The 12995-nt window shown below is 37.1% G+C and overlaps 1 protein-coding gene across 1 annotated transcript; it reads left to right on the top strand.

Moving 5' to 3' along the window:
- Positions 1 to 969: 969 nt before the first annotated feature.
- On the top strand, positions 970 to 7720 carry LOC117824368 (opsin-5-like). Its single transcript, XM_034699840.1, has 3 exons — positions 970 to 1258; positions 5217 to 5545; positions 6682 to 7720. Exons 1-3 carry the CDS (start codon positions 1003 to 1005, stop codon positions 7024 to 7026), a joined length of 930 nt encoding a protein of 309 aa, XP_034555731.1. The 5' UTR covers positions 970 to 1002; the 3' UTR covers positions 7027 to 7720.
- The last annotated feature ends 5275 nt before the right edge of the window (positions 7721 to 12995 follow it).

Here is a 12995-nt window from a genome sequence, read left to right as displayed (position 1 = left end):
TCCCACAAGGGAGAAATAACTATGTTTATACAGTGCTGGGAAAAACAGGAACTCCCTTACATCCACTTAAGCCTGTAATATTGTTACAGACATTTCTAGACTTAGTGAATGCTCTGTTGTTTTATGTATGATAATTTGTCCCTTGATTTAGGTCTGTTTTGAGTACGCATTACACAATCTAATTAAAAAGACACTAAGAAAAAAGGTGTGCATTGTAAATCAAAAATTCTGTTAGCTTTAATGAATGGAGATTAAATATACTGAGGTCTATTAAGTCTTTGCGCCGCTGCTTAATTAATCTTTCTTTTTAAACCTGCATATTACAGTGCAATTTCCCACAAGGGATCAATACAGTACCGATCTATCTCTATATGCTAATTTTGTTTGGACTTTCATTGTGACAAAATGCTTTCAAGTGCCCTTCATGTAAATGTAATTCATTTTACATCAAAAATCATTAAAAACAAGGGCTGAACGTACGCTGGATGCATGAATCAAGAGCATCAGCTGCCTGAATATACTGAAGTGCTGTTTAAATCTGTATTTTAATTAGATTTTTGTGTGTATGCACTCTCCTCGAAGGCTGTTAAACACAACCCTTATATAGGTTTAAGTGAATCCACGACGCACACACATTTCCCTTAACATCTGGTTTACATCCAGTAGTGGACTTTAACTCTGTTGATGTAAGCATGCTAATTCTCACCATAATTACAGAACAGTTAAGGTGTCTCTATCTAAACTTTGTGTGACCACTCCAAGCAGTAAAAACTATATGTGTTATATAACTTTATGCGAGATACCTCAACACATCCCGGGTGTAATCAAAACATGGATTTATTTAAAAGCATCATTTGAGTGTGTGTCTTCAGATTTAATTTCCTTTAACCTCTTTGTCATTATCATGACAGTGGAACCTTATTCAGCTTTTATTCTTTTCTCTCCTTCTCTGTTACCTCCTCAGCTGTTCTCTCCATTGTTGGAAACCTGCTTGTCATCATAATGGCAGTCAAAAGGTCATCAAGGATGAAACCACCAGAGCTGCTGAGTGTGAATCTGGCAGTAACCGATTTGGGAGCAGCTATCACCATGTACCCTCTGGCTGTGGCCTCTGCCTGGAGCCACCGCTGGCTTGGAGGAGACACTACCTGTATATATTATGGCCTAGTGGGGTTCTTCTTTGGCATTGCCAGCATCATGAACCTGACTGTGATGGCCATCGTTCGGTTCGTTGTGTCTCTCAATCTGCAGTCTCCTAGTGAGTATCACTGAGCTCTGAAATCAGAAAGTATTTTCCTGGTATTTTAAGATTTATCCTCTGGAGAACATAAGCATGATGCAAATTTTATGCAGACACGTTTAAACCCTGTGAAACCTCATTTTCACATTTACCATGCACCACAAGGTGCCATCATTATTCCTGTGATAGCCCTTACTGTGGCAATGAGATGATTCAGCTTAAGTCATGAAACCTTTACAAGCTAAAACTTAATTTTTGCCTCACCAAACTTGATGCCTGGTGGTTAAACCAATCCATAAGTAGAATCAGTCATGGAGATTTTTTTTTCCTTAATCTCCCTTAAAGCTTTCCCGGAGCTGCAATTAAAAAATATATATATATAATAATTCAACTTTGCATGTGAGACGGCGATCTGAGGATTCTCTAAAACACCTCAAACATGTCATGGGTATGTCAACTGTTTGATTTCTGTTAATGCTTGAAGTAATGAATAATAATTATTATTATTATTATTATGATAATGGGTAATACAGTAGAAGAGTGGTTACTTTGAATGACAGATGGATGCTGCAAAATAAGGAGTAGTGAAATAAAATGATGGTCTGACTGCATGTGTGTTCAAAAGTTTAGGTGTCTCAACAACAAAGACACTGTCACCTCTAGTTTTCAGTCAAGCCCTTAGAACAGCCAACGGAGCACTATCAGATGACCTCAGACAGCATATTGGCTCAATGGGGGATAAAAGCTCAAAAATATATGGAGGGGCTTGTCCATGCTGTGCAGTGAATTTGCTTAAAAGTATCTTAAAATCAATACTAAAATCAACAGGTCACCAATGTAGGGATGCTGGAAGTGGGATGATGTGGGAGTATTTTTTCAGTTCTGGTTAAAAGCCGAGCTGCTACATTTTTAACTGTCTGAAGGTGGTGTATTGAATTTGGATTGAGACAGGTAAATAGTGAATTGCTGTAGTCAAGGCAGAAGGAAACAAAATTATTTTATTTCTGCAAGAAATATATAAAAGTTTGTAATGTTTGATGGGTCACTAGTAGCTCTGATGGAAAGAAAAAGTTAGATGTCATCTGCGTAAAAATGAAAATGCACATTATATGTACTGGTTATATTGCCAAGAGGAATCATGTAAATAGAAAATAGTCTTGGACCCAGAACTGCACCCTGGGGAACCTCATGGAGTCAGTTTGCCATTGATGACATTGAATTTGCTGTTCACCCCACAAAACTACTGTTGTGCAGATACAACATGAACCAATTTACAATCACATCAGTGATCCCTACCCACTACTTCAGTCTGTCAATGAGTAAATTATGGTGCACAGTATCAAACAGTGTTTGTGTTGGGTAGGGAACCAAAGCTAGATTAAAATGTTTCAAATTAATTATTTTCTGTTAAATGAGCTTGAATTTGTTGGATCACATTTTCTTTCTCATACCTTGGGTAAGAACACAAGTTTTATAATTGGTCTGTAATTTTCCAGGGTGGCAAGACTCATTGATTCAGGGACAGGTGCATTAGGAAGACAGATATTATGGATCTGCAATCTAATTTTCTCAACTTTGTCAACAAGGACTACTTTCAGTTGTTCACAGAGATCAGGTGATGAATTTAAGTTGTCATTGGAGGGGGTATCAGTAAAGGGGTTTAAACAAAAATGTGGTTTTGGGGGTGTTTTGAGTGATCAGACTGCCCAAAATGTCAATTTGTTCTTCAAAATGCCAAATGCCTCAGTTCAGCCATGTTGCCAGCCAGGTATTCTCATTAACTTCCTGTGCTCGGACATTTGACCTTTATCTTAGCAACAATGTGATATAAGTTTTGTGCGTGAGGTAAACTGATTGGTTTGAAAATGCAAAGATGTAAGAATTAACAGCATGGACAGCACTGGGCTATTGACTCTGCATCCCGAGAAGTGGTATCAGGTGGATGTAGCCAAGTAGAACAGTCCAATCATACAGAGATGAAAGGCCCACACTATGGTCAATGGCTGATGAAGATTCATATATGCTCACATTTCATCTTATGTGTTCAGAACTGCCTCTCAGAACACACAAAAATAGGCAGGCTTACCCAATATAAACAAACCAGATAGATAGCTAATGAACACACACATACATTATATAAATATCAGTATATTATATATATATATATATATATATATATATATATATATATATATATATATATATATATATATATATATATAATATACTGATATTTATATAATCATCATACCAGAACTAAAATGAGACCATCTAGAGCACAAATAGTCTACAAGCATTCATTAGCATAAGGGACAGCTCCTTCTCATGTAATATCTCAATTTCTAAAAATATCTTAGTGTAGGCTGCAAAATATAGCCTAGAGCTAATCTGTTTTTAAAAAATAATGAAAAAGCAGAAATAATAATAGGTTTTCTCTTTCAAACACTGTCATGCCCACTTTTGTGCTGTAATGAAATCCTATTTTGAGTAGATAGAAAACTAATCACATTTTACTGTAGATCAATTGGATCGATTTTTACATAAGGTAAGCTTGGGATATTAATAAGAACTTGATTTTTTGTCCCTTTAATAACGTATAACTCCTTGAAACAACTTTTTGAGTTCCTGGTTGTTTCCTTATGCATCCCATATAACAAATTTAACTGCCTGCTAGATACACCCCCACCACTTCTCAGTCAGTGAGAGAAAAGTAATCATGTTAGTCTTTGCTCAGCCAGTATTTGCATATACATGGAATTAAGTTTATGCAGATATGTACTGGCAATGTGTTTTCCTATATGCATGTATAGCATGTACAGAAATCTCATTCATTCAAATTTCATTTGAATTTCTGTTTAAAATTTACCCTCCCAGTTCTCAATTTATATTAGTGAAGGGCTTTGACGCTCAAATTACCCTTCAACATCTATTATCCAGAGAGAGATTAACAGTGAAGCTGGATTTTTTTTCTTCAAGCATTTTTTGCATTAACCTTGAATAAAATCAAAGAACATGCTTACACTGAACCACCATAAGGGACAACCTATTTGCAATATGATTATCCATGAAACCACTGTTGAATGTATACAGGCTTTATCGATGAATACTGATGCAACCCTCTTAATGTAACAGCCTACTCAAGACAAGCTCCTTGTCAACACTCCTTTCTGTGTAGGGGAAATTGCCGCCTCTTGCATGTAAGGGCACAAACTAAAACTACAAATTGATGGGGTCATGACTTCACTGTACACGCTTAGACCTTTGCGTTTAAATGACCAACATTTATGAATAAAAAGCTCCTGTTCTAGCTCGTTGTCTGTGTGCACCTAGCCTTGATTATGTACTGATATACCTTCTACCCAGTCAAATTTAAACTTAATACTCCCATGTTTTTATTTTGTTCATTTTTGCAATAACTCTGACCCTAATTTACCAAACCATCAGACATGGTGCTAAAGTGCTATCAATTACTTTCAGCCTGTTTACATTTTGGCACTCACTGTGGGCAAAGATGTACATTGTGTCACTTTGCTTATCTTTTTTTGCACATGGTAGTGTTTCCTAATGATAGTCTGCTGTCCTTTAGCAGTCAAATATGTCACTCATTGTTGCTATTTGATATTTAAAATGTAAAGACAGAATGTCTGTTCAATGTGCTGACAATCATCTGGTCCAAAAACCTACCCATTACAGTGGTTTCTGGTGTTAAATATAGAAATTGTCAGTCTTGTTGCTGATGGTCTTGTTTGCATATGTGGGTTATAAAGAGGCAGCAATGTCAATTTTGATTTATTTCACAACCAGTTAAAAACTCATCACAGGGTCGCTTAGGCATAACCTAAGTTTTCATCTAATCATGGCCTAGCACAGCAAGATTTGTTTATCTCTTATATACAGCCACAGTCACTTTGATCTTCATGCAAATAAAGAATATACTTTTGCATAAATAATCATGGCTTCATATTCTTTTCTGCAGGGGAGAAAATCACTTGGAGGACAGTGAAGGTGCTGTGCATGTGGATCTGGCTGTATGCTCTGATCTGGGCTATGTTTCCCATTATGGGCTGGGGACGGTACGGTCCCGAGCCCTTCGGCCTGTCCTGCTCTCTTGCCTGGGGACAAATGAAACACGAAGGATTCTCTTTCGTCATTTCTATGTTTACTTTGAACCTCGTCACTCCTTCTTTCATCATCATATGCTGCTACTTTGGCATCGCCATCAACCTCTTTTTCACCTACAAAAAGTCAATGAACAACAGCAACAGAATCCCAAATATCATCAAACTCCATCGGAGGCTGTTAGTCGTAAGTTATTCACTTTGATGAAAAAGCTTTGTTATCATATGTTTGTGAACTTCAGGAAAGATAAGACACAAATTTGTATTTGGGGGATTTTCATTGTGTTAAAAGTGGTGTATTATTTGTGTGTGTTAAGTACTTGACTCAGGTCTTCAGAAAGCACCATTTCATGGCAAAAGTGTGTGATATCAGACTAGCTTTGATGAACAGATCTATGCTTGGGATGCACTAATCCCAGACTCTACAGAACGTACTGTTATCACATCAAAGCACACAAAGAAGTCGTTTTAATCTGACGTTGGTTGTTTACTCTGGGAAAACCAAGGCAAGAGATAAAACCAGAGGAGCAAAAGAAAGAAAAGGTCAAAGACTGAAACGGTGGCAGACAGATCCACAGAACTGAAGATCATACACCTGATGTTTAATGGTACAAAGTATAGGATACCACAGTATATAAGGATTTGTAAATGGAAAAGAAAATGTCACAGATAGTAATCTTTCTACCACCAGTCTTCATAAATAAACTCATTAATATACATTACCTTTTAATATTAATACACTTAAGTGTTACATTTAAATATCTATTTGAGTTGGTTTATCGACAGCTATTTATTTGTCCATTACTTTTAGTCATCTGATTTAATGACTTTAACCTTTACCTTTACAAATCTTCTAAGTCATTATCTGTTACTTTGGCCATACATCCATATATTGATTAGGTGAAGCTAACCACTTAGGCCTTTCTCAAAGTCTCTTTAATGTTCACCTCACAAAGGGTTTAAATGTTACCAGTAAGTCAATGTGATGTAATCCACTTCAATCATATACTGTATGTCTTATTTTACAAATCTCTTAATTACAGGACAGTCTTTCTTCAGCTTCTTGGCATAAAATAAAAATAAAATAACCAGTAGAAAATGTCATGTAGCTTTAAAATACAAAAAAATCTTTGGCAATATGAAGTCTTGAGGATATTATAACAATGATAAGATTAAGGTGTTCAGGATATGAAAACGGCTATTGAATTTACTTTGCATACATCTGGGGCGTACATTTTGACATTCAGATGTAAAAGGTCATTCTCTGTGAAACCTGTCATGATTGGGGGTTTTTTCTCACTTTATTCTTCTTATCTTTCACAGATAGCTGTGCTGGTCAGCTTAGGCTTCATGGGCTGCTGGTCACCGTATGGCCTCGTGAGCTTATGGTCAATTTTTCGTGACAGCAGCACCATCCCCCCTGAAGTCAGTCTCCTGCCGTGCATGTTTGCAAAGAGCTCCACTGTATACAATCCTTTGATCTATTACTTCTTCAGCCACAGCTTCAAAAGGGAGGTGAAGCAGATATGCTTGCAGTGCATGGGATCAAATTCATGTCATGTCTCCAACAGCATCAATGACAACAGCATCTATATGGTTACTATGGACATGAAGCACAAAGCAGAAGTTTCGACGGCTCTGCAGAGATCGCTGAGTCAAAGCCAATGACTTTTCCTTTAAAGACTTTTTTGGACAAACTTGGGAATATCTATTTTACTCTTCAACAAAGACTTTGTTGTGTGCTGTGCTGTTAACTGCAGAAAAATGAGCGGCCTCATAATATGTTATTTCACAAACATTATCAGGGTAGATAGTGCTTCTATCACATGACAAGTGGAGTAACACTAGCCTCCTTTGTGTGTGGCACTACGAATCAGACAGTGTGTTTGCACAATATGTTTAATGCTGTGAAGGTTCAGCTAGCTAAGCTTAAGATTAGTGTTAACACTGTTCTAACAGGGTTAAATTCACTTAAAAATTGTGGCTCAGATGTGTGAAAGAGAGAAGGATTAACTGAAATCATGCATTTGTACACATTCTCCAAAGGTCGTACAGCAGAATATGACAAAATGTTTTTTTGAGCACAGACATAAAAAATGTTGTTTACTGAAATGCTTAAGGTTTAAGCTGTGATAGATAATTGTTTGTATGCCGGTTTTCTCTATTTTTGTGTCACCAAGCAGTGTTTAATGGACAAAGAAAAAAATCACTCACTCCTTCTGTTCAGGAGCACCATACCCATTTACTGAATGTGCTAAATATTTTATTTACAACATTGTTTCAAGCTGATTTTTCAGAAGTGCAAAAAGTTTACAAAAATGTAAAATAATGTCCAGGTCTAAAGTAAGAAGCTAGCCTTAAATTGACTCCTTGTTTTTTCCACTTTCGTTTTTGTATGAGATATTATTAGCTGGCTAGCTGGTTTACCCATTTCCAGGCAAAGTGCTACGCTAACTGGCAGCTAGTGGTAGTCTTAAATGTAATATTAGTGTGGGATAAATCCTGTTCAACAGCAAAGCAAATGTGCCTGTATCCCGTCAAAGTAAGTCAAACGTATTTCCTTTTTAGGTCCACGGATACATGAGTGAAAATGAACAAGGCAGTTTTCTGTGTGATGTTGGACACAGCTATTGACAAAAACAATCTCACCTCAAAGTCTGCTTAATCGTCTTTTCTGGAGTTTTCAAGGGAATCACACAGTCCTCATTAGCAGATTGATTTTTTTCAGAAAGCATGGACCATATAGGCAACATGCATTAGAAGTCCTATTCAAATTTTGAAATTTAAAGAATTTTTGACCATTTACAGTTGAATTACGACCTCAAAAAATCTGCTGGTCTGCAAACCTGCTAACAAGAGATAGGTCACGATTTGGTTGGAAGGTAATGGAAAGGAAGTGAATTCATTCTGTCAACAGTGATGGAGTTCTAAGAAACTGCTCTGTTATGCTTTGACGAAATTCAGTATTTATTACCGTATTTCCCTTTATTTGGAGTTTTAAGAGTGAGACAACAAACTTAAAACATATCCTTTATCTGCAACACTGTGAACTCTCATAACTATGAGAATTAAAGCTACACTATAAGTTATAAATGGCATGATGATCGGTTAATGTCCCTTTACACATATCTGATGAAAACAATGCTGTGATTGTGACGCTTGACTCAGGGTTTTAATTTATTTTCTCCCGTAAACCAGCCTTTTACCTTTTCATACGTTTACTTGTATTGAGCTTTGCTTGACTTTTGCTGTCATGTGTGGTTGTTTTTTTGTTAACTGCAGATTGTGATTACCCTCAACAGTGTTGAATTATGTCTTCAATTTGTGAATGTAGCGCTATGAACCGAAAGCATATTTGTGTGCACAATGGATTGGTCATGTTTGAGAATAAACACTGATTAAATACATTAAAGAAGCATTTCATGAATACACACTTTTATTTATGAACAACCACTATTGCAGAAAAGAACCGGCTATGGCTGTTTGTCATGTGGGATCATAAGAATAAGAATAAGACCAACAAATAAAACTAAAAACAATAACATCAGCTATAAATACAAAAGAACAACAAATAGGCATGACTAATATGTACAGGCTAAAATAATATGATAAAGTGCAGTGGTGAGTAGCAGAGGTAGTTTTTACATTATAAAAATAGTAGTTAAATAATACAAAAATAAGAATTATGGAATTCTGCTTGGAGACTTGTTGCATTGTATATTTACATGTATATTTACAGAGTATTTATATGACAGGTATGACACTGTTATGGTTTAGTGTTCATCAGAGTCTGGGGGAAGAAACTGTTCTTATGGCGGGTTGTTTTGGCGCACAGTGATCTGTAGCGCCTGCCAGAGGGGAGGAGTTTGAAGAATTTGTGTCCAGTGTGTGAGGGGTCAGCGGTAATGCTACCTGCCGGTTTCCTGGCCTGGGACAGGTACAAGTCCTGGATGGGGGGAAGGTTGACACCGATGATTCCAACCATGCACACCTGCAGCTGTCACCTTAAGGGTAAGAGAAGGAGATCCTTGAATTTTGTATCACATCTCTGATCACTTAAGTCTCTTTTCAAGACAGACAGAGATCAGGCAGTATGCAAAGTAGGGTGATGTTAATCAGTTAGAGCATAAATATTCAACGATTCAACCCCATTACTAGTGCCAGCATCTGTATTTGCATACATTCGACATTGTAGTTTCTGAAGGATACTGCATGAACACTGAAGATAAGAAGGACATATGTGGATTAAAATGCATTAAACAGTGTTCATATTGTTACATGAGAAGTGAGTATTTGGACAAGCTACACAACACCTTAGCCACCCAAAGCTCAATCTATTTCATCTGTCATCTAAAAAAAAAGGTATCATGATCATCATAATGAGGTTGAACATAAAAGCAGTCCATTTGTACACCTTGTAAGCCTTATCCCTCCTAAGTAGGCACCAACCCAGATTTTATTGTTAAATTTGTTTGAAATCCGAGTTAAATCATGTCTAAACATCCCAGACCTAATTTCAACCGGTTTAAACTAGCTCACATATATACTGTACATATAGTTATGAAATCAACATGTTAGAAAACATGGTTTTGTTTTACTTTGTAATTTGATTCTTTTTTTTTCAGGAGTGACAGGAGAACAGGAATTACTATGCATGGCATTTCTCCGAAGTACTCCAGTCCATGCAAAGTCACACTTCATCAGTATCTTATTGTTCTTCTGAAAACGTATGAGGAACTGAATGACCTGTTTAATATTAAAGACAAGGCTCAGTCTCAGTCTCTCAGTGTCGTTCAGATGCCCTTCCAGTGGATGTAATGTTAAGAAAAGTGGCTTCTTAGTAATTTCAGCTGATTATATATTTTGGTAGTTATTCAACTTTTGTGACTCCAGTGTAATGCTTTACAAAGTTTCTTACCTTTCAATTCTTAATCAGATAACATAAATCTGTCATTTTATTGTCTGTGTGTCACTTTTAAACTTTTCAATCTTACATTAGCTATGAGGAATACACTCTTTTTGAAGTATTACAGGTTTTGTGTTTTCCTTTTACACAATTACATTTCCACAACAAATTTTTGCACAAATATTCAGTGGAATGCAGGGAACAATATGATATGATAAAAATTTCCTGAGGGAGGACCCTCAGACCCCTGCTCCTGTTATTTCTGCCTGATATGTTAAAATTAACCCTACATTGTAGATTTGAAGAACTAATTCAATTCTGGAACCTTTCACCAGCTGTTATCTGGTCTGTGCAACTACCTAATGATTATAGAATGCTGGAGAGCGACAGACGGCTGAAGAGCTTACAAAATGGTCTTCTAATACTTGCAACCGGCAAATCTTTGTTGATTCTAACTTTTCTGTGCATACAGCAGAGAGGCAGCCTACAGCCTTTTTATATTTTTAATCCCTGCCCCTCAAACAGTCTGAATACACAACTGATAACGTGGCCTACATCAACAAGTCTTGATAATTACCATAAACCAGCCAGAGAATACATCAAAATAAATCCCTTAGCTTACACAACCCAAAGGAAACAAAGTTTAATAAACTACCAGTTGAATAAAACTTCCGACAGGAAGTCATGCACTCTGAGTTTTGGTCCAATCAGCTTATCCATGCTTCATCTATCCACTCTTGGACCTCTGGAACTCGTTGTGAACACACAAGTTCTCATACTTAAACATACATGTGTCCAACCTGGGGAATTTTGAGCTGCACTGAGCTCTTTAATACCCGTTTTATGAAAAACCAGAGGACAGAGAGGATTTATAAAAGTATCCAAACTGACTGTGAAAATTCACATTTTAAAAGATTTTATGCAGACATTTAATTCAGAAGTTCAAAATGCCAGAGACAAATATTTTTCTGATCTGATTGAGAAAAAAACACACAACTCAAGAACTCTGTTCTCTGTGTTGAACTATGTCACATAGGCTCCCACAACTGTTTTTAAAGACTTGCCACCTAAGAAATGTGAGGAATTTTAAAACGTTTTTAATAAGGTTTCCAGCATCAGAATGCATATTACCCCCATACCCAAGAAACAACTATCTCTTTTAAAAATGCAGCCTTCCTTGGGTCTTTGACTTAAATTGTTAACAAAATGAAGCCCTCCTCCTTTGCTCTTAATATCCTGCCAGTGAGATTTTTAAAAAAGGTAATTGGACATGACAGAACCTGACAGCTCAATGTAATTTCCTGTTTCTATTACTACTACTCAGCTGACAGCACACATTTCACACAGAGTTGGGAGGAATGGAAGAGGAGATGGAAATAATAAAGGAATATTTTGAGGATGCACGTCTAATGTAGCCTCGTATGGATGTAGCCTACATTTGACAACATCCTCAGGTTTCAGAGTCAGGTGTCAGACCTCAGGTGAAAAAGCATCATGTCTTCACTTTTTAAATGTTTTTTCACCTTGGAAGCAACATTTTTACTTTTTTCCTGTTTCGTTTTTGGCACACATTATCCAGATGGAAATGAAACACTTGTAGTTCAATCTGTGCTTTTGAAGTACAATTTCAAACTGAGGGAATGAAAACACCTACAAAAGAGAGCTCATTCAAGCAGCCCCGTAGTGTTGAAGACAGGCCTGCTACCTTTCATTTTTGGTTGAAATCCCACTAAGGGCTTCTAATGTGAGATGGAAATGATACACTTTCTTCACAATGTGCACAAGCTGTACTTTTATTCAACAATTGTGATGTGAAAAGACCTAAAGAGGCTAAATGTGTAAAGTTAGCCTGTGGTGTAGTGGACAGGGCTGCCACCTTTCAGTGCAAGGGTCCTGGGCTTGATTCCTTGCGGACTGGCCGTGGCAGATGGAAATCAAACACTTTCGGCACACTGGAGTTTGAACTCTGCTTTTGAAGTACAGTATCCAAAATGCGGAATGAAAAGACTTACAAAAGACAGCTCCTCCAAGTTTCCCTGTGGTGTTGAGGATAAACCTGCTTCCTTTTAATCTGATGGTTCTGGGTTCAAATCCAACTAGGGGCTTTCGATGTGAGATGGAGATGAAACACTTTCCTCACAATGTGGTTGTGCAGGGCCAACAAAATGGCAGGATGAAAACAACATAAAAAAGCATGCACTGCCAAGCAGCTCTGTGGTGTAGTGAACACGGCTGCTGTCTCAGTCTGTTAGTTCTGGGTTCAAGACCAGTGTAGGGCCAGTACAATGTTGAGGCAGGAGTATGGAAAGGAGGAGGAGGAAGGGACAGAAGAAGGATGAGGTAGACCAGGAGCAGGACCAAAGCAATGAAGAAAGCAAATCAATGAAAATTATCATAATAAGGCGAAAAGCAATGAGAAAAGTACAGTACAAGGTGATACAAAATAATCTGACTATGTGTAGTTTCATTACTCTGAAAAAATGTATTGATTAAAATGGAAAAAGTTAATTGATTACATGTAAATGTATTGGTGTGATGTGTTTTGTGATATGTTGTGTTTTGCCCTTCAGGGCCACCTGATGATACCCAGTTATACCAGTGTTTTAATCCCAATGATTTTAACCTTTAAACACACTGAACAACTGTGTCCAAGATTTAACATGCTGGATGTCACATATTTTCCTGCTGTTGAATCTTGACAAAACTGAGGTAATGACCATTGGCTCTGCCT

This window comes from Notolabrus celidotus, chromosome 13 (assembly GCF_009762535.1).
Source record: "Notolabrus celidotus isolate fNotCel1 chromosome 13, fNotCel1.pri, whole genome shotgun sequence".
Taxonomy (NCBI): Eukaryota; Metazoa; Chordata; class Actinopteri; order Labriformes; family Labridae; genus Notolabrus; species Notolabrus celidotus.
The sequence above is the reverse complement of the archived record's forward strand: the minus strand, read 5'-3'. Positions and strand labels throughout refer to the sequence as shown.

Bases quoted from the DNA above. Each gene is read 5' to 3' on its own strand.
- LOC117824368 (XM_034699840.1), top strand. From the start codon at position 1,003: ATGGCAGTCAAAAGGTCATCAAGGATGAAACCACCAGAGCTGCTGAGT. The intron at 1,259-5,216 runs GTGAGTATCACT...TCTTTTCTGCAG, and splicing joins TCTCAATCTGCAGTCTCCTA to GGGAGAAAATCACTTGGAGG. The intron at 5,546-6,681 runs GTAAGTTATTCA...TATCTTTCACAG, and splicing joins TCCATCGGAGGCTGTTAGTC to ATAGCTGTGCTGGTCAGCTT.